The sequence below is a fragment of the Vombatus ursinus genome, unplaced genomic scaffold (assembly GCF_900497805.2).
Source record: "Vombatus ursinus unplaced genomic scaffold, bare-nosed wombat genome assembly UNPS02014811.1, whole genome shotgun sequence".
NCBI classification, from domain to species: domain Eukaryota; kingdom Metazoa; phylum Chordata; class Mammalia; order Diprotodontia; family Vombatidae; genus Vombatus; species Vombatus ursinus.
The window spans coordinates 5,322,628-5,346,368 of record NW_020954589.1 but is presented as its reverse complement, the minus strand read 5'-3'; the positions used below and the strand labels follow the sequence as shown (position 1 = coordinate 5,346,368).

At 41.7% G+C, this 23,741-nt stretch overlaps 1 protein-coding gene across 2 annotated transcripts; it reads left to right on the top strand.

Moving 5' to 3' along the window:
• The first annotated feature begins 1,867 nt into the window (after positions 1-1,867).
• LOC114053460 (zinc finger protein 34-like) lies at positions 1,868-22,739 on the top strand. 2 transcript variants are annotated; one of them, XM_027876544.1, is made up of 5 exons: positions 1,868-1,957; positions 2,505-2,575; positions 3,125-3,251; positions 17,566-17,676; positions 20,983-22,739. In XM_027876544.1, the coding sequence occupies exons 2-5, from the start codon at positions 2,543-2,545 to the stop codon at positions 22,299-22,301; spliced, it is 1,590 nt and encodes a 529-aa protein (XP_027732345.1). In that variant the 5' UTR covers positions 1,868-1,957; positions 2,505-2,542; the 3' UTR covers positions 22,302-22,739. The 2 variants fall into 2 exon arrangements, with proteins under 2 accessions (XP_027732345.1, XP_027732344.1); XM_027876543.1 differs by having other exon boundaries at positions 20,980-22,739.
• The last annotated feature ends 1,002 nt before the right edge of the window (positions 22,740-23,741 follow it).

The window sequence follows — 23,741 nt, the reverse complement described above, 5'->3', positions numbered from 1 at the left end:
GGTTAAGAAGTCTGGAAACCGCCACAGCTGCCTGTGATTCAGTCCTCTGAGGCCTGCTCCACGGTCGCTGTGGCCTGTGCATCCACAACAAACTGTGCTCCTCTTCCCATCAGGTGCAATAGATCCTTCCGATCAACCATCCAGGTTGTCTAGGGCTGGAAATTTGTTTCACTCTGTCTTTTTTGTGGGTTCTGCTGCTTTAGAATTTGTTTAGAGCCATTTTTTTACAGGTATTTGGAGGGGTTTGGGGAAGAGCTCAAGCAAGTCACTGCTTTCCCTCTGCCATCTTGGCTCTGCCCCCATCCATTTCTTTCTCCAAGGAGCAAGCTGCATCATGGCATTTACTTTTCTTTCTCGAAGTCTTGATTCCCAAACTCTTGATCTTGGGAACTCTAAAATTTAGGGTTACCCACAAGGCAAATCTAAAATTTTAGTGCTGACCAGGATATTCTTTCTCTGGCTAAAAGATAGATTCTGGGGCTATACTGTCTAATGAATTAGAAGTCTCCCCTCCTCTCCACAAGGGCATGTGGTTTAGGAACATTGTCTATGAAATACTTTCTAAGGTCACATGCAATTATATCTCTCTCTGCCATGTGTTTCTCCCATGAACTGTGGATTGCTCCTGTGGTTAGAGGGTGAAGGGAAAATACTTTGCTTTGCAGCACTCTGGAAGAAGAAGGATGAAAGGGAGAAGATGAAGAGGGATGCCTGTAGAGTACAGGAGAGATTGAAAAAAGCATGAGGGGGCTCCATGTGTAGGGATGGCTCCTCCAATGAAAGTGAATCCTCTTTAGTCTTAATTGTTAATCACTATGAGTTTCCTGTGTCCTTTCAGGTACCAGTGGGCATGCACTTATTCCATGGGGCTGAACCCTTTATATGGCTCCAAACAAAGACAGATACCCATTAGCCTCATCAGGTTGTTGGGGGTAGGATAATCATTAAATTATTGACTAAACTGGGCTGGCCAGCTTGTTTGAATGCCAAATACACCATTGCTTAAAAGGCAATTTTATGGAGAACTCACAAAAGGCAAGTGCTCACACTGAGGCCAGAAGAAGCAATACAAGGACACTCTCAAGGTCTCTCTTAAGAACTTTGGAATCGATTGTGTGACATGGAAGACATTGCCACAGGACCGCCCTGCATGGCATGCCCTCGTCAAAGAAGGTGCTGTTGCTCCATGAGCAAAGCAGAATTGAAATAGCTCAACAGAAATGAACACTTACAAATTGAGGGAATCCACCTCAAATGTTCACATGGATTATTTGAACCCGACCTGTGGTAGAGCATTCCGAGCTCATATTGGTCTGACCAGCCACAGAGGGACCCACTGTAACTTCACTCTAATATAGTGATGTCATTTTGGTTCTCTTCCAGAAGGAAGGACAACAACCAACCTCATCCCTTCAGGTTGCTCCCAAAGCACATGGAGACCAGGTCAGCCCCTCCCACCTTCCTTCTCCAACCCCTCTTTCTCTTTCAGGACACATCTCCTCCACTCCTCTCCAGGGTTTCCTTCCCTATCTCTCCTTACTCCTCCCCTACCACTGGCTCCTCCTCACCCCCGCCTCCGGCTCCTCCCCTCTACCTCCAGCTACCCTAGTCCTCGGAACCCCCCTCTCCACCAACCCTGGCTCCTCCCCGCTTCCTGCTGGCCTGACGCGGAGGAGTTAAGGGCAGCGAGATCCATCTGTGCGCCCTAGAGAGGCCGCTTCAGCCCACTGACCCGCCAGACCCGTACACGCATCCCTGCTCTCCTGGTTCCTGGGCCAGGCTGGTGCCTTTGTCTCTTAGTTACCTTCTCTCCCGTGCCCCCCTCCCCTGTTCCTTCCAGACCCTCAGCTTGGGCTTGGCCGGCAAGGCCTCTGGCTCCGCTGTGCCCGCCTCCTCCCGGCTTCTTGCCTCTCTGCCTGCCTGCGGGCAGCCGGAGGACAAGCCCTGTCCAGAAAAGGTGAGAGGAGAGGGAGTCCAGCTGGTGAGGAAGGGCACGGGGAGGGAATGGGGGACAAGAGGGTCGGGAAGAGAGGGGAGGCGGCAAGGAAGGAAGGACTGACTGCTCCCCCAACTCTCGACCAGTTCTGGGCTGCAGATCTGGCTGCTTTCCCTACTGTGCCTCTCCAACCATCAGCTTTCTCCCCCCACCTCTTACTCCAGTTTCATTCAAACATTTCTCCCCCTGTCTGGTCCACCCTCATCCCACTGATTTCCATCCCCCTGTGGGGGCGGGGTTCAAGGGAGAAGGGCCCCAGGACATTTTCAAAGATTTCGTCCTCTAGGAGTGCGATGGGGAGGAAGACTGAAAAAGGGGTGCTTCAGAGAGGAGGCTGGAGCCTGGGGGGAGAACAGCAGGGAATGAAGGAGTATGGACCGAGGACACTTTGGAGGGGAGATGGGTGGGGATTTGGGAAAGTATTTAAGTGGGAACGGTTTCCTTGGGCTCCTGGGGCTGTGAAGTAGGCTGAGGAGTCCTCTCTGATGGCTCAGTCTCCTCCCCCCAGCTTGACCTTCATCTCAGCTCCATTCCCTGCAAACAGCCATGGTATCCAGATCCCCACCAAATGGGGCTCAGGTGAGATGTAGACCCCTCACTCCTCCCTCTTACTTTCCTTTGCCCCCTGCCCCCCCACACTCCCCAATTCCATCCTGGGTGTGTTGGAGGTGGGGTGGGGTGGGGCGGGAGGGTGGTGGTGGTGGGAGGTGATTGTGTGTGTGTTTGAAGAGGAATTCTCTTTCCTCTTCCTCAGCTCACTCTCCTTCACACCTTCTCAAGCCTGACCCACATGGCCCAGAATTTCAGGATTAAGTGAGGGGAAGATTTCCAGTGGGGATTTATACATACATTCATTTATTAAATACACCTTGTGTGCAAAGTACTGCTCCCTGTGGTGAATAAAGGCAAATAAGTTAAATACAGGGTTCTTCTCCTTCATCTCTGTGTCTATCTTTATGTTCTTTACTTCCCATCTCATTCTTTATTTCTGCCCCTACTCTGTTTTTGGTCTGTCTCTCATGGTCATTCCCCTCTTGTGAATCACTCTATCCTCCACACTCTGTCCTCCTTACTGTATGCTTCTCTTTGCCTCTCCATTCCTATCTTTTCCTCTTTTGGCTGTTTCAGGGGCTGCTCACCTTTGAGGATGTGGCTGTCATTTTCTCCCAGGAGGAATGGAGGCACCTGGACTGTGCTCAGAGAGCACTCTACAAGGATGTTATGTGGGAAAACTACAGGAACCTGGCATCTGTGGGTGAGGTCTCATTTCTCCTGCCACGTCCTAGAAATCCTAATCCTACTTCATTAACTTCCTATAGGCACCTTACTCCCTGACATTTTCCTCCCAGGTGGATGGATAATTGGACTGGGTTTAACTGGAGTGAAGAACTGTAGGTAATATACTGTGCTGAGGACTTTTAAAAAATATTATTGTTTACATGGATGTGTTTAAGCCTATTGAAGTCAATATTAGTCTTATGTCTCTTTCTCTAGGAATCTAGAACCCTTGTTTAAGCAGCTGAGCTTTATAATTTGTCTAGTATCCAGATAGTCTCAGCTGGATGACTCTGAAGGACTTGCTCTTCAGCAATAGTGACCTTCTTGATCCTCTTGACCCATGGCCTCCCCTTCCCATTCTCATTTCTCCCTCTCCCTCCCTCTCCATTCCCCTTTCCCTTTTTCTCCTTCCCCTTTCTTTCTTCCTCCTTCCCTTCCCCCTTCATCTCCGTCCTTAGCAGACTGGGCCATCCCAAGTGCTGGCTTTGAGTCAGCAAATCTGTTTACCCAGAAGCAAATTCTGATCATGGATTTTACAGCAGGAAGGGAGGTCAGAGATCCCCCATTCAGTTCCCTTGTTTTGCCAGTAGGGATTAAGTGGGGAGATAAAATCAAAATCTTAAAGGATCGATCAATTCTATAAGCATTTATTTAGCCCCTATTATGTGCCAGGCACTGTGCTTTGCACTGGGTCTATAAAGACAAAAGTAACATTGTACAGGTAACTCCCTTGATCAGCTGGTATAAGGGGAGGGATTGACACAGTGGGAAAAATGGTTAATTTGGAGTCAGAGAACCTGTGTTCAAATCCTGACTCTGTCATGGCCTTTGCAACCAACCCATTCAATTAATTTAACTACTCTGGGCTTTGTTTTTCTCATTTTCAGAATGATTGGGTTGTACTAGATGGTTTCTACGGACATTTCAAACTCTAAATTTTTGGTCTTGTGATTACATATAGATGAGATAACAGATTCAGGGGATTTAAGTGACTTGCCCAAGATTACTTTGGTATCATCATTAATCAACTATTTATGAAGTCAAGGAGAGCTGAGGATTCTTTCATCTTTAACTCCTTTCTGTCAACTGGATTTTACCAGTCTCTAACCTATGGGTGGCCAGAGATGAACAAAGTGGTTTAGAGACAGGAGACTCAGGGATCAAACAGAAAGTTAATTTCAAAGTGAGGGAAAGGGCTTTCAAGCAAGGACACATGTGCCAGAGCCCCGCCCCTAGTGCCCTCCCCCCTTTAATGTGGGGAGGTCTCAATACTTATGCCGAGGGGTAACGGCAACAATGTGACAAGTTTGATTCGTAACAGGGCTTCATGACCAAAAACAATTCTGGAATTTTGCTGTGGCTGAGATCATCCAGAGGGTGAGCGCAAAGGATTGTTGTTATGCCAAGCTCATGGTACAGCTCGCTTGCTAAGCCTTAGCTCTGGGAAAGTAGGGTGTCTCCTAATATCTTGACATTTCCCCTTTTTGGCCAAAGGGAGGGGGTCTGAAAGAACCTCTCCCCTTCCAGCCAACAAAGGAGAAGCACATATAAGCCAAGATACCATGAAAGGCCAGTTGGGCCAAGGAGAGATGTTTCTTGGGAGGTCAGTTGCTTGAGGGGGACGCATCGGGGAAGTATGTCCCAGGTGTCATTGCTAGCCATTGTTTGCTTGCAAGCAGAATGTAGAGGAAGAAAATGCCAACTTAAATCAGGTCCTTGGTGATTGGGCAAATAACAATAAGGAAGAGGAAAAAAAAAAACTAGGACAGTATACTCAGCCCTCATCAGGAATCTTTGAACAGCTGTCTTCTCTGGGTGTTCACTGCTTTTGGGTCCGTACTAGACTAACCTTGAGGTGTCTGGAGGGTTCTGCCATCCACTTAGGAAGAAGAGCTTTCTTCAGATGATCCAGGAATCTGTACACAAAAGTTTGGCAGCTGTGGGAATAGTCAGAAGGACCTGGTAGGGGCCCTTAGAAGCAATGATCAGTACAGGGCCAGTTTTCAGGTAAGAAAACTCCTTGGTCAATCTTTGGATCTGAGTTTCTTGTCAGCATAACATAGATCCTTAGTTAAGAGTCTCTAAATAGCACGTAGAGGTGATGCAGTTTCCCAGCCACATAGGGCTAGGTTCAAACACTACAATAAGATTTTTCTTACAATTCCCATAATTGCATAATTACATTAAGTCAGGTACAGATCAAACTATTTAGAGGGCTCACAATGGACTAGTTCTGAGAAGGGAGATTTACATGTCACCAAGGTCAAGTCTCCTTGTATTTTAGTGACCCATTCTCAATATCCATTTAACCAGCACATTTTGAGTTCCAGATGTCTCATGTAGTCATCTGGTCCTTAGATCTCTTTTCTTGGACAATATGTTTATTCTCAGGACAGATCTAAAAGGGGCTCTGTCTCTGTTTCCAAATCTAGAGGCTCCTAGATAATTCTGACTTAATATAATTTAATACAATCACTGAAATTTGGTTCTTCAATCTTGAAACTTCAGAGAATTTCAGTTTATATCTCATTTGCTGTTTCTATTTTTACTTAAATCCTGTACCTGATATAAGAATCTTTTTAAAACATTTTATGAGCTACATTTCTGTTTCATAGCCAGCACCAGATAATTTTGATAGTTACTGCCTTATAATATAGTTTAAGATCTGATAGTGCTAAACCTCCTTCCTTTACATTTTTTTAGTTCCTTTTCACTCTTAACTTTTTGTTCTTAATTTTTTATCATATTGGCCCTGCCCACCCATGAATAATTTATATTTCTGCAGTAAATCTATAATTCTTGGATTTGTTTTGGCAGATGTACTTCCAGGTATTTTATACTGTCTAGAATTATTTTAAATGGGGTATCTCTTACTATCTCTTCTTGCAGGGTTTTGTTTGTGACATATCTAAAATTATTAATTATTTCAATTAACCTTTTAGTCGTCTTTGGGATTTTCCAAGTATATCATCATATTGTCTGCAAAAAGAGGTAGTTTTATAACCTCATTCCCTATTTTGATTCTTTCTATTTCTTTTTCTTCTCTTATTGCTATTGCTAGGATTTCCAGTACAATGTTGAATAATATTGGTGACAGTAGGCATCCTTGTTTCACACCTGATTTTATTAGGAAGCTTATCCCTATTACAAATAATGCTTGGTGATGATTTTAGATAAACATCCTTTTTATCAATTTAGGGAAAAACCCATTTATACCTGTATTTTCAATTTTTTAAGAACAGAAATGAGTGTTATACTTAAAAGCTTTTTCTGCATCTATTGACATAATATGATTTTTTTCTTTTATTATTAATATAATCAGTTATGTTAATAGCTTTTCTTAAGTTAAATCATCCCTACATTCCTGGTATAAATTCCATTTGGTCATGATGTAAAATCACAATGTATAATCTTTGTAATATGTTGTTATAATCTTTTAGCTAGCATTTTATTTAGGATTTTTGCATCCATATTCATTTATTTTTCCTGGTTTTAGGTATCAGTATTACATTTGCTTCATAAAAGGAGTTTGGTAGGATCTCTTCTTTGCCTATTATTCTAAATAATTTATTTAATATTGGAATTAGTTGATCTTTAAATGTTTGATAAAATTAACTTGTAAATCCATCTGGTCCTGGTACTTTTTTCTTAGGAAACTCATTTATGGCCTGTTCTTCTGCCTTTTAAATTATCAGACAGATACTATAAAAATGGGAAAATAATTTCACTTTTTTTTACCATTATACAATTTTATATGTAAAATCCTTAATCTAATTTTGAGAACTTATGATAGATAACTCATGACAGATAAATTTAAAAGCCAATCATATACATGTATATACTCCTTAAAGGAAATAGTCAAATCCTGTTGTTTTTCTCAAAATTTACTATTCCGTTTAATTATAAAACTTTCACATTACATCTTTGTCTTATTACTTTGTCTAATCATTTCCCCCTTAGAAGAATATCATCCCTATATTATAATTTGACCACAAATAGAGGTTAAAATTGTAAAATGTTCATACTTGCATCCTGTTATAGTAGCTCAGAGATGTTTCAGTATCTATTATTTAATAGATTTAGTATTGTATTTACAAAATTTCTTGATTATAGAAATTTGCTATAAAAGGAAAAAGAGGGACATAATTACAACAATGTCATATATCATAGCAGAGGGAAAAACTGCCTCAGCTTTGTTTGATTCCAGGCATAAGTCATATTTGACAGCCAATTATGTAGTCACAGTGTGTTAAAAGCAAGGCTCAGGATTTGCCATGTGGAGAATTTTCCTTTTCAGAAAAGAAATAGCATAATGAGGAAATAGAGTCAGGAGGATCCTACCTAGACTGTGCCCAGGTCATCGCCAAAACTTTTCCCAGGCATAGATATCTACTTTTAGCAGTTCCCAGACTGTAACACATGCCACTTTCTGCTATTGGCTTCATGACAATTCAGACAATTATTCATATAATCAAAACTTAAAACAATAGTAAATTATAACCCCAAGAATTTTTACCTCATGTAGCAAAATTTCACTAACCACAACTTAGGGCTTGAATATCTTTTCTGATATTTCCCTAACAGTTAACATTTCATTTATCCTTTATTTATAAATTAAAACTACCCATATTCTGGGACTTCAGACATACAGCAAATACCTTATAGTTGACTCATCATTAATATGTTGAAGCTACATCTTTAAACCACCCTTTACACTTTCATAATAGCCAAAAATTTCAAATGAAATATGCTATTATATTATTATTATCTACTTTATAACAAAATATACCTTATCAAATATTTAATAGTTTTCAAACATCTATCTTTTTTAAATCACATCCTTTTAAAAGCCCAATTCATATGTAACAGCATCCAGATTAAAAAGTTGTTTAAAAAGTTGTAACAGCATTTCTGTTACAATGGTCTCCCTAATTTTACAATATGAGATAATTTAGAAGTATAATAATAACAAACAGTAAACTTCAGATGACATCAATTGCCTTTCTGAATTATCACACATAAAAATTATTAATCTTATTGCCTTTAGCATTTTAAAACCACTTTGGAGTTATTAGGTATGGAACACTTATATTCTATTAAAGATAATGTAGTGCTTAGCATATGCCAGTCACTGTGTTAAGCACTTTACAATCATTATATCATTTTGATGTCATAACACCTTGGGAGGTGGGTACCATTATCATTTTTCTCTTTACAGATCAGGAAACTGGGGCAAGCAGATAAGATAACTTGCCTAAGATTACACAGCTAATAAGTTCCTACAACTTGAAAAGAGAAGTGTGGGCTCATCAAGGGCAGAGGCTGGCTGGCCCACTTACCTTGTATTGCCATGCTAGGTGCTGCCAGGGGAACCAGAACTTTTCCAGGCAGAGGTGGGGCAGGGCCTGCCAAGGGCTGAGCCAACACTGGAGACACTGGGTTTTGGAAGGTGTGGCATAGGGCACTGGCTGAAGAATGTGAATCCCAGGGATTGGGATGGTTGGTACCAAGACCTTCCCATTGATAGTAGTTCCTGGTGGCAGGGCAAAACGGATGCTGGCCATGGGGCCTGACCCCCTGTAAGCTGCAGTTTGAGGCCAGGTGCTGCTGGGGCCATTTGCAGCTACTGGGGCAGGGTGGGCAGGATGTACTGCATCTGGGTGATGCCCCTGGCTTGCCTAGAGGGGCTAGCTGCAGGATGCCCATGAGCACAGGACCACTGGGGCCACTGCCAGTGGGGGGCCCTGCTGCAGCTGCTGACCCCCCTCCACCATGTGGGCCCTGGGCAACGAATGAATTGTGCAGCTGGAGGGGCAGAACATAATTCAAGTTTCCCTACATTTTTCTGGCACTTTTTTCCAATCCCTGTATTTGGGAATCTGAGAGGGGTTAACAGGAAGAGGGTCCTTAAACTGGGAGTATCCCAGGAGATATCTAGTTTAAACAATCTTTTCTCTTTTCCTGGTCAGAAATGTCAAGGAAGGGTTAACAAGAGGTTGTTATAAGGTGCAGACCATTTGCCTATTTTTTTTCTTTTTTTTTACTCTGGGACTACTTCTAAACTAGCTGCCTTCCTTCATTGCCCTAGAACAATGAGGCTATGAATCTTGCCATTTACTTTCAATACTTTTATAAAATTTAATCCTTATTTTTCATTAAAACAAATTTTACAGAGTAGTAACCCAAAACTTACTAAGATGTTTCAGAAGGGAGTGAGTTCCTGGAATTACCCTAAAGTCTCAGGAATTCTCGTCTGCAATCTTAAAATGATTAATTTCCAAACTCATTAATCTATTTTTTTTAAAAAAATTAATCAATTTTTTTTTTTAGCAGTTCTACAACTTTGATTATCTAATTTTCCTTGTTTGATTCCAACATAGCCAAAGTTGAAATGATAGGAAAAAAATTGTCTTACAGGATTTTCATTTTTGTTTTTCTTTTATAACTTAATCTCCCTCAGAAAGCCTAAAGTGGGAGTTAGTCCTGCTTACTGGGACAATTACTTCAACTATGAAAGTTCATTAATCTTTCCCAGTGCTCTAAACTCTCTGGCTACAGTGTTTAGAAGTTTTTCTGGATGGCTACATTTTAAATCTTTCAAGGTAGCAGAATCTAGCTCACAATACAAACACAACACAGACATTTTACATTTTACAAAGACACAAACACAGACAAAACAACAAGATAGATACAGACATAAAGAATTTTAACAAAGCACGCAGTCATAGTTCATGCAGAGGCACATGGGTTACCGAGGTGTGCAGTTTTAAACGTTATTGCACACAGTTACTTTTACAGAGGCATGCACAGAGGTCACTTAATAGAGGTGTACAGTTAAGAAAGGATATCTTTAGGGGCAGCTAGGTGGCGCAGTGAATAGAGCTCTGGCCTTGGAGTTAGGAGGACTTCAGTTCAAATCCAGCCTCAGACACTTAACACTTACTAGCTGTATGACCTTGGGCAAGTCACTTAACATCGATTGCCTCACCAAAAAGCAAAAAAAAAAAAAAAAAAAAAAAAAAAAAAAAAAAAAAAAAAAAAGGATATCTTTACTAGAGTAATCCAGATGAACCAGCAAGGAAGGGGCCCTGGAGTTTTTCTCACAAAGAATGTTGAGCTCAACCAAGGCTGGAGCTTGGAGGATTGGAACAGGGATAAGGGTAGAGGACTCCCCAGACAAGGAGGATGGTGTTTAACTCTGGAGAAATAAATCTCTGGTGGCACCTAATCCTTTCTCACTGGTACCTGAGTGTTTAATGACCCAGTTCCGTGTCCAATTCCACTTCTGGCACCAAATCAGTTAACCTGTGGGTGGCCAGAGCTGAACAAAGCAGGCCAGAGACAGGAAAGTCAGGAATCAAATAGAATTTCAAAGTGAGGGAAATGGCTTGTGAGCAAGGACACATTTGTGGGAGCCCTGCCCCTAATGGGAGGGGCACAAGTTTAGTATGGGGAGATTGCAATACTTATAAACAGTCAGTTGTAGCCCTGACAATAAGGGGTAACAGCAACAATGTGACAAGTTTGATTCATAGCAGGGCTTCACGACCGGAAACAATTCTGGGATTTTACTGTGACTGAGATCATTCGGAGGGCGAGTGCAAAGGATTGTTGTTATGCCAAGCCAGGGCACAGCTTGCTTGCTGTGCCTTAGCTATGGAAAACCGAGTATCTCCTAATAGCTTGACATCTCTTTTATCTCTTTGTCTCACTCTCTTATTTCTACTCTCCACCCTCTTCCATTTCTTTCTCCATTCTCTTCCCTCAACCATTTAATAATAATGCACATTTATCGATTCCTTCTTCTTATAACACCACGAGGTCATGCAGATATTATCCAATTTTATAAAAGGTGAAACTGGCTCAGAGAGGTTGAGTGAGTTACCCATGGCTACACAACCAGTAAGTGGCAGAGATTGGACTACAATCTCTGTCTTTTGACTTCAGGCTCAGGATTCTCTCTACTATATCATGGTCCTTCTTTCCTTCTCTTTTCTCTTCATAATCTCTTTTAAGGAGACTAAGATAAATAGCCTGACCATTTCAAAGGCCAGCTTCACCATCTGTCAAATTTTGCTAATTGGTCTCTCTGCTTCAAGTATCTTCCCAGCTCCAATCCATCTTTCACTCAGCTGCCAAAGTGATTTTTCTTGAAGCATAGTTCTGTCCATGTCACCCCTCTTCTACCCCTTCATCAATAAACTGCAGTGGCTCTCTATTAACCTTCTGGATCACATATAAAGTCCTGAATTTTTCATTTAAAGCTCTTTACAACCTGTTCCTTTCCTACCTTTCCTTTCTTCTTATGTTTTATTCTTCTCCACGAACTCTATAATCCAGCTACACTGGTTTACTTTTTCATCCTTAAACATGACTCTCCATCTCCCTGCCCTGGCTCTTCTTCATGGCCGGAATGCTTCCCTCCTAGTTTCCACCTATTAGTTTCCCTGACATCCTTCAAGATTCAACTCAAATCCCACTATCTTTAAGAAATCTTTCCCTGTTTCCTCAGCTGCTAGTGCCTTCCACTCTGATTACCTTCTATCTACTCTATATTATTCTGTATGTGCCTAGTTATCTTCATGATTATTTCTCCAATTAGAATGTGAGTTAATTGAGAGTAGGGACATTTTTTGCCCTTCTTTGTTGTGTGTGTGTGTGTGTGACTTCATTTTATTTTTAATTTATGAAATAACACAAGCATTTCCATAACGTAGTAGAATAAAAAAAGATGATTGCACATCAAACAGCAAATCTATTATGTACAACTTGCTATTCCTTTTAAATATATACTAAAGTTATCATGAAACTTTCTTTTTCCCCCCTTTTTTCCTTCCCTCCCTTTACCCTCCTCCCTGCCCAAAAGATGGCTACCATTAGACACATGTATATATTTGTAAAATCATCTTATACATCTATTTATCAGTTCTTTCTCTGGGTGCAGATAGTATCTTCATTCAGAAGTCCTTTGTAGTTAATTTGGGTATTTATATAATAGTCAAAATGACTTAGTCACTTAAAGTTGTTTTTAAAATAATATTGTTGTTACTGTATAGAATGTTCTCTTGGTTCTGCTCATTTAGCTCTTCATTATTTCATGCAAGTCTATCCATGTTTTTCCACAATCAGTGAGCTTATCATTTCTTATAGCACAGTAGGATTCCATCATGATCATATACCATAATTTGCTCAGCCATTCCCCAGTTGATGGGTATCCCTGCAATTTCCAGTTCTTTGCCTCCACAATTGAGAAAAATTTTATAGACAGTTTCTCAGATAAATGCCTCATATCTCAAATATATAAAGCACTTTGTCAAATCTGTAAGCATACAAACCATTCCCCAGTTGATCAATGGTTGAAGGATATGAACAGGCAGTTTTCCAGTGAAGAAAGCAAAATAATTTATAGTCATATGAAAATATACTCTAGATAATTATTGATTAGAGAAATACAAATTAAAACAACCTTGAGATATCATTTTACACCTGTCAGATTGGTTAAAATGATTGAAGGGGAAAGTGACAAATGTAGGGGATATGGGATTGGGACACTGATTCACTGTTGGTGGAATTGTGGCCTGATCCAACCATTTTTGAAGAACAATCTGGAATTATGCCTAAAGAGTTACTAAACTGTCTATACCCTTTAACCCAGCAATTCCACTACTAGGTCTATTTCCAAAGATGATTAGGGAAAAAAGAAAAGAATCTATATGCCCTTCCTTGCATCCCTAGTGCTTAACGTAATATTTGGCAAGTAGAGTACTAACCAATAAATGCTTGTTAGTTGACTCACCAGGGTTAGTCTGCATTAATTAGTAACAACAACAACAATAATAACCAGCATTTATGCAGTGCTTTAAGGTTTGCAAAGCACTTCACAAATATTATCTCATTTATCTTCATAAGAACCTTGGAAGGTAGGTATGATTGCATCTGCTTTACCTCCAGTGATATAACTAGCAAGCGTCAGAGGATGGATTCAAACTTGGGTCTTTCTGACTCCAGAAAGACTGGCTATTCACTCTGGAATGGTAATAATCCTGGTTAGTCCATTTTTGGAATATTGTGTACAGTCCTTAGGGACCATATTTTAGAAAAAAAAATTGAGAAGCTAAAACTGCTTCAGATAAGGGCCACCATAGAACTGAGGAGATTCCAAATAAATCTATGTGAGATTAGGTAAAAGGACCTGGGGATGAGAAGTGTTAAGGGATATAAAATAGCTGTCTTCAAATATTTTAGAGGTTGTCATGGGGAAGAGGGGTTAGACATGTTCTTGTTCCTAGAAAGAATGAAATTTACAGGAGGTAGCTTTCAGGGAGGCAGAATTTAGCTCAGGATAAGGAAGAGTTTCCTAACACTAAGCTGGCCAGAAGCAGATTGAACTATTTCTAGAAGCTCTGATGAATTTTTTGTCAACAAAGCTGTTCAAGTAGATGGTAGATTTTGAAGATGTAGTTAGCACTATGAATGGTTCATATATGGGTTTGGCTAGATGACCTTTCTAGATCCAAGAGTCTGTTTCTAAGACCCATCTCCAGTAGCCCCAGTCATACAATGGCATTCAATCAACCAGCCTTTATTAAGTGTCACATGCCAGGTATTCTGCCAAGTGCTGGGGATGCAAGGGAAAAATTGAAACAGTCCATATCTTCAGGTAACTTATATTCTAATGAGGTGAGGGGGTATGCACATATATAGGTATATGCAATGTACACACAAGGTAGATGCAAGGTAATATTAGGGGAAAGGCACTGAGGTTGGGAAAGACCATGATGGTCTTCTTGAAGAAGGTAACATGGAGCCAAGGATTTTAAGAGGTGGAGGTGCGGAAGAAGAACATTCTAGACATGAAGGACAGCCAGTGAACATGCATAAGGAAAGGAGATGGAGCAATGTATGTGAGGAGTAGCAATATAGCTGGAGTGACAAGTATGGAGTGATGTGCAAAAAAACAAAATAAAACACAAAACCAACAACTACAATAATAGGAACGGGCCAGGCTATGAAGAACTTTAAATAGCAAACTGGAGTTTATGTTTGATCCTAAAAGAAATAAGGAATCACTGGAGTTTGTGTGTGTGAGTACATATGCAGACTTGCATTTTAGGAAAAACACTTTGACAACTATATGAGGGACATACTGGAGTAGGGATAGACTTGAAGCAGGGAAACCAAGGAGGCTGTTGCTATAGAAAGTGAAAGGTGATAAAAACCTGAGCTAGGGTGGGGGCTGTGTGAGAGGGGGAAAGATTATGTATGTGAGAGAAGTTGTGCAGATAGTAACAAGATTTGACAACTTATTAGATATATATTCTGAGTGAGAGTGAGGAGTTGAAGGTGTCAGTGAAGTTTCCAGCCTAGTGAATGTAAAATGGGTGCCATTGATAGAAATAAGGACATTTGGAAGAGGGGTAGGTTTTAAAGGAAAAATAATGAGTCCTGTTTTAGACATGCTGAATTTGAGATGTCTACAAGACAGTTTGAAATGTTGACTAGACAGTTTGCTGTTAAGGGTATAGAGATCAGGAGAGACTAAAGGCTGAATATATAGACCTGGGATCGTATTATCAATTATCATAGAGACGATAAGAGCTGTGGGAGCTGATGAGATTACCAAGGGAGAGAGAAAGAGTAAGGATAGAAGAGATAGGGAGTCCAGAAGAGAGCTTTGGAGTATACTCACACTTAATAGGTATGACATGGATGAAGATCCAGCAAAGGAAGCTGAGTAGCATTTGGATAAGAGAACCATGGTAGAGCAGTGTTAAGAAAACTCATATTTGGTTTGAGGAGAAGATGGTCAACTTTTGTCAAATGCTGTGAAAAAAGGATGAAATTGATAAAAATTCATGGGATTTAAAAAAAAAGATTATTGGTGACTTTGGAGTGAACAGTTTCAGTTAAATGATTATAGAAGGTTTAAAGGAGAATTACAGCAGAAGAAGTGAAAGTTTTCTTTCACTTATTAGTTGACTCACCAGGGTTAGTCAGCATTTATACAATGATTTAAGGTTTGCAAAGCACTTCACAAATATTATCTCATTTATCTTCATAAGAACCTTGGAAGGTAGGTGTGATTGCATCTGCTTTACCTCCAGTGATATAACTAGCAAGTATCAGAGGATGGATTCAAACTCAGGTCTTTTTGACTTCAGGAAGACTGGCTATTCACTCTGGAATGGTAATAATCCAGGAGACTTTCTCAAAGAGTTTAGCTAAGAAGGGAAGGAGAAATACAGTACTGAAAGCTAGTGGGGATGATATGGTCTAGTGAGGGTTTTTTTTAAAGGATGGTGGAGACAGCATGTTTTTAGGCATGTTTCCTTTCAGGAAGAAATTAGTAGAGAGACTGACAGGGAGGTATTGACAGAGAGAGGGGGAGATTGATAGAGAAAGATTGACAGGGAGAGATGATAATGGGGATATTGTATTGAAGTAAATGGAAGAGAATGACAGGTAGAGAGATTGGCCTTGGCAAGGAGAATGTCCACCTCTTTATCAGAGGTTAAAGGAGGAGATGTTGAGGGTCAAATGTCAGTGATTTGAACAGATGGGGAGATGAGGGAGTGTTGGTCGCATGGCCAAAGAAGCCTTCACCAAAATGTATAAGTTGAGGTCATTAACTGAGAGGGTGATGAGAGGGGGTCCTGTGTTTGACTTGAGGGAAGAGAAAGATTGAAACAGCTGTTGTGGTGAGTGGGATAGAAAATAAATTAATGAGGATTAGGATTGCCTTGTTGCAATGAAGGTCCAGATAACATGTATATGGTAGTGGCCCTATCAGCAAGGTTTTGTGACTTCCTCCAGCAGGTGATGAGTAGGACAGAAGTGGGTGGAAGGTGGGAGCAGTACAGGGCTAGAGTTTGGTGATGTGTAAGCAAAGGACTTGACAAGACAGTAGAGAGTTGAACTGGTTCTCATGGATTGAAATTAGAGATCAGAGTAAAGCCAGAGTTATATTTCCTCCCTTTGCAGATTCTTTCCAGAGTCTTGTAATAGTTGCTAAGTGCTGGTGGGAGGAGTGGGAGGGTGGTAGATTAGAGACACAGCATATATTGAGATGGTAGGTGTCTTTAGGTGCCAGTAATAAGACTTTGTGCCACACTAGGTCAAGCTCATGGTCCATCCAGTCTAGTGTTGTGTTTTAGATACCAAGGAATAATTTATAGCATGATATGACAGTTGCCTTCTAGGACACTCTTCTCAAAGGTTGGAGCTCTCTCCCAAATAACCCCAAGTTCCATCGTCAGTCATTAAATACCTCCTAATTGCAAGGCACTGTGCTAGGTACTAGGTAGCATAAGATGTAATCCCTGCCTTCAAGGAATTTACAGTCTTAGGGAAGTAGACAGTTTATGCTATGTTATTTTTATGGTTTAGAGTAGGGGTTCTTAATCTGGTCTAGATAATAGGGACTCTTAACTTGGTCCAAATGTGTTTTAGAGGGTCCATGTATTTGGATGGGCAAAGAAACTTACGTCGTTATTTTCATTAACATGTGACAGAAATGTATAATTTCTTTAAATTTTCAATTAAAAAAAATATTCTGAGAAGGGGTCTATAAACTTCACTAGAGTGCCAAAGGGGTCCATGATACAGAAAAGGTTAAGAACCTCTATTCTAGACAGCAAATGTCACAGCTGTCTAGCAGAAGGAGAGATTTCTATGGATTGGGATGATTAGATAAAGCCTTATGGATGTGCTGGGTCTTGAAGGACATATAGATTTCAGGTAAGCAGATAGGGTATAGGGAAGACAATTCATGTGGGGAGAATAAAGTCTACAAAGACTTTGAGTTGGAAAAGCTCTACCCACATTTTTTCAGGAACAGCAAGTGGTCCAGTTTTGCCAAACTGAAAAGTTCAAATAGGGAAACAGAGGAGAAAAGCCTGGAAAGGTAAGGTTGGGATATGTTTCAGAGGGCTTCAAATGCCAGGGTCAGAAGTTTGAGCTTGATCCTACCTGAGCCTCAGTTTCCTCACGTACAAAATGAAGGGTTTGGATAAGATGATGTTTAAGTTCTCTTCCTTTTCTAATGAACTAAAGCTTTGAATTATAAGCATTGAGGAACCATTAAATGTTTTTGAGGGGAAAGGGGGACCAAGTAAATGGTGTGTAGAGGGAGCAGGGTTGGGGAGGATGTGGAGAATCTGAGATGGAGAGGAGAGCCAGGGTTGGAAAACTGCCTGAGTCTGGGCTTTCAGAGGTCAGAGTCCAGTATAGGGGCAAAGCAGAGTTGGGTGGTGAGCTAGGTCCCTGATCTGATTCTCTTTCTCTTGAAACAGGATTTCCCTTCCCCAAACCAGAGCTCATCTTATCCCTAGAACGAGGTGAAGAATTGTGGCTACCTGATGGCCTGGGATCTTCAGAAAGGAGAAGGATCCTATTCTGCATAGGTGAGGAGACTGGTAGCAGACAGGAGGAAAATAACATGGGGAGGGGAGGTTCATGTTCAAGAAGGAAAGGTTGTCAATGAGAAAAAATAAATTTTTCCCTTAGTCATAGAGCCTATCTACTTTTGCTTTGAAGTATTCAACACTCCCCTCTAGAAAAACACCTTGGACCCCATTTTGTTCTGGGTCTGTTATATCTGTCTCAGTGTCCAGTGCTTCTCATCCTACCTGGGAAGTAGCCTGGTGTGGTGGAAAGGATACTGGATCTGGGGGGTGGTGTCAGAGAACCTAGGTTTGAATTTCATCTTGACTAGTTACTAGCTGTGGGACCTTGGGCAAGTGACTTCACATCTCTTTATGTATTTGTCTACCTCAGCTGTCATAAGTTGGTTTTAATGAACTCTAAGATCCTTCAAGCTCTAAATCTATGGTCTTGTGGCTGCTTTAGGTCTCTCTTTTCCTCATAGCCAAGTGAAGCTTACTTTTCCTGTAGCTTGTATTCTCCCTTTTAAAAGAGATGATTCAGTTGCTTTGGTAAATTGATCTAGCCTAATAAACGCAGGGAAGAGGAGTTTCATGCACAGTGTCTGAATTTCTCCCATCTAGAGAATGAGTTACATTTTAATAGTGACTTCAGAATACCACCATCTTTGCTATCAAATCTAAAGTATTTCTATTGATGGTATTTTCTGGCCACATCAAAAGGAACAGGGGCACAGGTTGGTGATTGAGATGTTTGGGGATTTCAAAAGCCTTTGGGTGGTTACCTTATTGACTTTCATCTCGAGCCAGTCCAGTAGTAGCAATAGCTTTAAGGTTTGCAAAATGATTTGCAAAATATTATCTCATTTTCTTTTTACTTGCCTTTACCCTGGCAGGTAGACAGTGTTATCTTCATTTTATGGATAAGGTAACTGAGCCAGGCAGAGGTTAAATGACTGGCCCTTGGTTACATGACTAATGTTTGAGGAGAGATTTGAACCTAGGTCTTCCCGATTCTAGATCCAGCCCTCTATCTACTCTGCCCACTGTGCCACCTTGCTGCCCTAGGTGGGACACATGTTATAATGGGAAAAGCACTAGATTGGATGCCTGAAGAGGCTGGTTCAGATTCTGTCTCTGAGCTGGGCAGGATGGTGTACATCTGGGATCCCATCTACCAGGGAGGCTAGAACTGGAAAATCTCTTATTCTTGGGAGTTCTGTGCTGCAGGGAGCTGTGCCCATTGGGTGTTCTCACTATTTTGCATCAGTGTGGTGGGTCCTTGCTATAGGGTGGAGGATGGGACACCATGTTGCCTAAGGAGGGATGAACTAGTCCAGGTCAGAAACAGGTCCAATTCCCTGGATGAATTAGTCGCATGATCAGCCTGTGAACAGCTCCTCAACTTGCAGCCTGGGCAAGATGGGGAGACTTGATCTCAAAAAACAAAACAAAATGGATTCTGGTTCTGCCACTTACTGGCTACATGACCTTTTGGAATTTTAGTTTTTTCATTTCTAAATTAAATAGATTGAGGGAATGGTTTCTAAGCTTCATTCCAGGGCTAGGATTCTATGAGTCTATAAAAGATGGTTGTTAGAGCACCTTAGGGAATGTTTGAGTCTTTACAGTAAATCTTGTCTGAAGTTCAAGTTTAAATCACTCTTGATTCTCTTATTATGTTCTTTGTTGGCTTCAGCACCACCTGTGCTCGGGAGGTAAACTGGTGTGTTAGAAGGGATACTAGACTAAGAATTTTAGGGATCGGTAGACTCATCCACTGTATTACTCTGGGTGAGACCTCTTATCTCCGTTCCCTCATCCATAAAATTAGAGGGTGGAACTGAGATTCCTGCTAGCCCTAATAGGCACAATTTCTCCCTTTTTCACTGTCGCTGCAAAACTTGCCAGGAAAAATCTTAGAAATAAAAACACAAAACAAAACATTTACCTCCTCCATTCCCATCTCTCCTGCTGTCCCCATAAATAGGAAAGGGAGGGCATGAGCCAGGAAAGATAGCAAGGTTAGAGAGGAAGAGAGCCCATCTTTTTTACTTTTGTGCTTTTCATTTGTTTCAGAGGAGGTACCATTTATCCCTAAGTGGGTACGAGAGGCTGGAGGGGGAAACAAGATAATTTTCCAGTTACTTTTTATCAGGAATTTGTTGAGTGTGAATTCACAGAATGTTAGACGTACCCAACTTTATGGACAAAGAGAGAAAGGCATTTCTTCCCCAGAGAGAAGAAACATTTGGGATAAGTTCCTTGTTTAGTTTTTCTACATTACTGAACCTCTTGGTAATGTGAAGAGTTTAGCTATCCATTTTAAAAATGATCATGTTTGGCAAGTGTTTAATCTTAGTCTGGGTGACATCCTGGCACACTTCTGCCTATCCTCAGTGTTCCTCTTATTCTTATCAGCTGTTTAGCACTTTGGAAACACACCCTTATTTAGTATTAGAACCATAGGATTATAGACCTTGAAAGGATGTCATATCACTTTGAACTAATCAGAATTGGGAAGTCAAGCAGGTCAAAATTATCATGTGATATACACTCAAGACAGTGGACTTAGTGGAAAGATCACAGCTCTGAGAGTCTTAGCTGTGCTACTGAACCATGTGATCTTGGTCACGGCACTTCCTCATTAGCTATTTTTCCAATTATAAGATGAGTTAGGTCAGGTAATCTCTAAGGTCCTTTCCGCTCCCATTCTCTTGGAGTCCAAAAGCAATTGTCCTCTTTTTTCCCCCCATAATGTTTTCCCAGCTATAGAGCACTGGCCATGAAGTCAGGAAGACATGGATTCAAATCCTGCTGCACTATTAGAAAGTACCTTTAAAAAAAAAGTAAATAAAGTATCTTAACCACTCTGGTTTCTGCATCTATAAAATGAAAGATTTGGACCTGATGACCTCTAAGGTCCCTTACAGCTCTAAATCTCTAATCCTTTTTCAATTTTCTAACATCTTTATGCTGGGCAGATGATTCTCTTCAATTAAAAGAACTGTGGCTTCTGGTGACTTAACCCAAGATAACAGAGTAGAGTTAGTCAACAATATTTATTAAGTGCCTAGTATGTTCCTGACACTGCTAAATACTGGGGCAACTAAGAAATACAAAAACATAGTGTCTACCCTCAAGGAATTCACATTTTAGTGGGGTTAAAACATATGCCAATAGTTACCTACAAGACTTGCTGACCAGAGAGTTCTGGCAGGCCTCAGGATGCAAGCCCCATCTCACCAGATCCTGATCACATAATTAGGGAGATAGCTCACAAACAATCCTTCCCCTTCTAACTCTGGTGTTCATGTTCCCCAGCAGGGGACAAGCCTGGGACTCCTTCCAGGCTTCAGAAAGATCTGGAAGAAGTGGGGGACCTCAAAGGACACATTTCCAGAGCCCGGACAGATAGTTCACCTTCTCCAGCAGAGGACAAGCCAGGGACTCCTCCCAGGGTTTGGAAGGGCCTGGAAGAAGATGGGGACCTTGAAGGACAACCGTCCAGAACCCGGATGGATAGTTTGCTTTCTCTAGCAGATGACAAGCCAGGGACTCCTCCTAGGGTTTGGAAGGACCTGGAAGAAGTGGGGGCCCTTGAAGCACAACCCTCCAGAGCCCCTCTGGATGGGAATAAGGCCTTTGTCGCTGTCCCTACCCAGATTATCTACTGGTGCACATCAGACAACAAGGAGCTGATTCCTTGCTCTGTGGACTTCACCCCCCTGCCACCCCCAGGCCTTCCCAACCCCTACAAGTGCTCTCATAGCAGCAAAGATTTCATCCACATCTCCAACTTCTCTCGTTACCAGCGAACCTATCAGTGCCCTCAGTGTGGCAAGCAGCTCAGCTGGAACTCTGACTTCAGCCGCCACCAGCGCACCCACAGTGGTGAGAGGCCTTTCAGCTGCCCACTCTGTGGGAAGCGCTTTGGCCACAGCTCTGACTTTAACCGCCACAAGCGCACACACACTGGTGAGAGGCCCTACAGATGTTCGGAGTGCCCTAAGTGCTTTACCCGCAACTCGGACCTGGTCACACACCAGCGAACACACACAGGGGAGAAGCCTTACTGCTGTGCAAACTGTGGCCGGGGCTTCAGCCGCAGCTCATCACTGGTCACACACCAGCGAGTTCACACCGGCGAGAGGCCCTACCAATGTCGAGACTGTGGCAAACGCTTCAGCCTCAGTCCGGACCTTATCAAGCACCAACGCATCCACACGGGGGAGAAGCCCTACAAATGCAACCACTGCGTCAAGTGCTTCAGCCATCGAGCCAACCTCATTACCCACCAACGAGTCCACACAGGGGAGAAGCCCTACAAATGCCAAGACTGTGAGAAGAGCTTCAGCCAGAGCTCACACCTCATTATTCATCAGCGGGGGCATACAGGGGAGCGCCCTTATCGCTGCAGTGACTGCAAGAAGGGCTTCAGCAGCCGCTCCTACCTCATCACCCACCGCCGCGTCCACACTGGTGAGAAGCCATATTCCTGTGGAGTGTGTGGGAAGAGCTTCAGCCAGAGGACCAATCTTCTTACGCACCAGAAGCTCCATGGGATGGAGAAGGGAGTAGTGGGAAGGACAACTTCCAATGGAATTGCTAGGCTCGGGGGAGAAGCTGGAGTTCCTATCCCATAATTTCAATGCATTGAATGCTTATTAAGGATACAAAGATGAAAAAAGGACAGCCTCTGTCCTCAAGTAACTTATGCCCTATTAGCTTGAATAACTCCTTTTGGAGGACTTCTGTAGGAGGGGAGGGGAAGGCAAGAGAATGAGATGGGAAAGATTTCTTGACATTTCTATTATGCAGGGTTTCCAGGAGCAGCTTCCTGTTCTAAATGGGTGATTGGTCATTTGCTGACTCTTGTACTCCATTATTTCCTTAGGGGAATCTGTAAGAGTTTCTCAAAGTGATAGTAGTAGAAAGAACTCTCTACTAGAAATCAGGAGATCTGGGTTCAAATTCTGACTCTGTGACCTCAGGTAAATAATTTCCTCTAATTGGGTCTCAGTTTCCTCATTATAAAATGAAGGAGATAGGGCAGCTAGGTGGTGAAGTGGATAGAGCACTGGCCCTGGAGTCAGGAGGACCTGAGTTCAAATCCATCTTCAGATACTTGACATTTACTAACTGTGTGACCCTGAGCAAGTCACTTAACTCCATTGCCTTGCCCCCCTCCAAATGAATGTGTTCTCATCAGATTATTTTAGTGGTCTGTTTTAGCCCTGATTGTTATGCCGTATGCTTATGTGAGAATTAGAGATGGGATACAGGAAAAAGAGGAAAGGAATAAGAATTTATACAGTGCCTGCTATGTGCCAGGCACTGCACTAAGTGTTTTACAAATATCATCTCATTTGATCCTCAGAACAGCCCTGGGAAGGAGGTACTGTTATTATGCTTATTTTATAGTTGAGGAAACTGAGGCAAAAAAGAAGTTAAGTGAATTGCCCAAGGTCACATGATAATGAGTGTCTGAGGCTGAGTTTGAACTCAGGTCTTTCTAATTCCAGACCCAGCACTATCCACTGCATCCTCTTGAGTACATCCTAGGGAAGAACTTTACAAACCTGAGGCAACTAGTCTTATAAAAATCATTAGTGGGAATCAATTTCCCAAAGTAATCTAGGCAAAGGGGATACTAGGAAATTTCCACTGGCCAAAGCCCTGGATGCTTGTCCTTCTTACCTCTGTCACCCCTCCCCCCTTCCTGGTATCCCCAGTGATCAGAATGCAAATGCTGAATTGCTCAATTGCTTTTTTGGGGGAAATCTAAAGGGAATGGCTAAGAGAATAAAATGTGAAGTAAAAAGACAAGAGGTAATGTAGGGCTGGGAAGGAAGAGATTTGGCACTTGACATTTTTTTTAAGCTTTCTTTAACTTGAGGTTAGGGGTTTATTTGTTTTTCATTCCCTGTTGCCAATTCTTCCTCTCTCCAACTAAGCTGTTTTGGCTGTTTCTGCTCCAAACTGGTTTCAAGTTATCTTTTAAATGAGGTGAACACCAAAGAACTGTGAGGTGTTTGACAACCTGACATTATGGATGACATTATGGAGATAAGAGGGCTGACAAA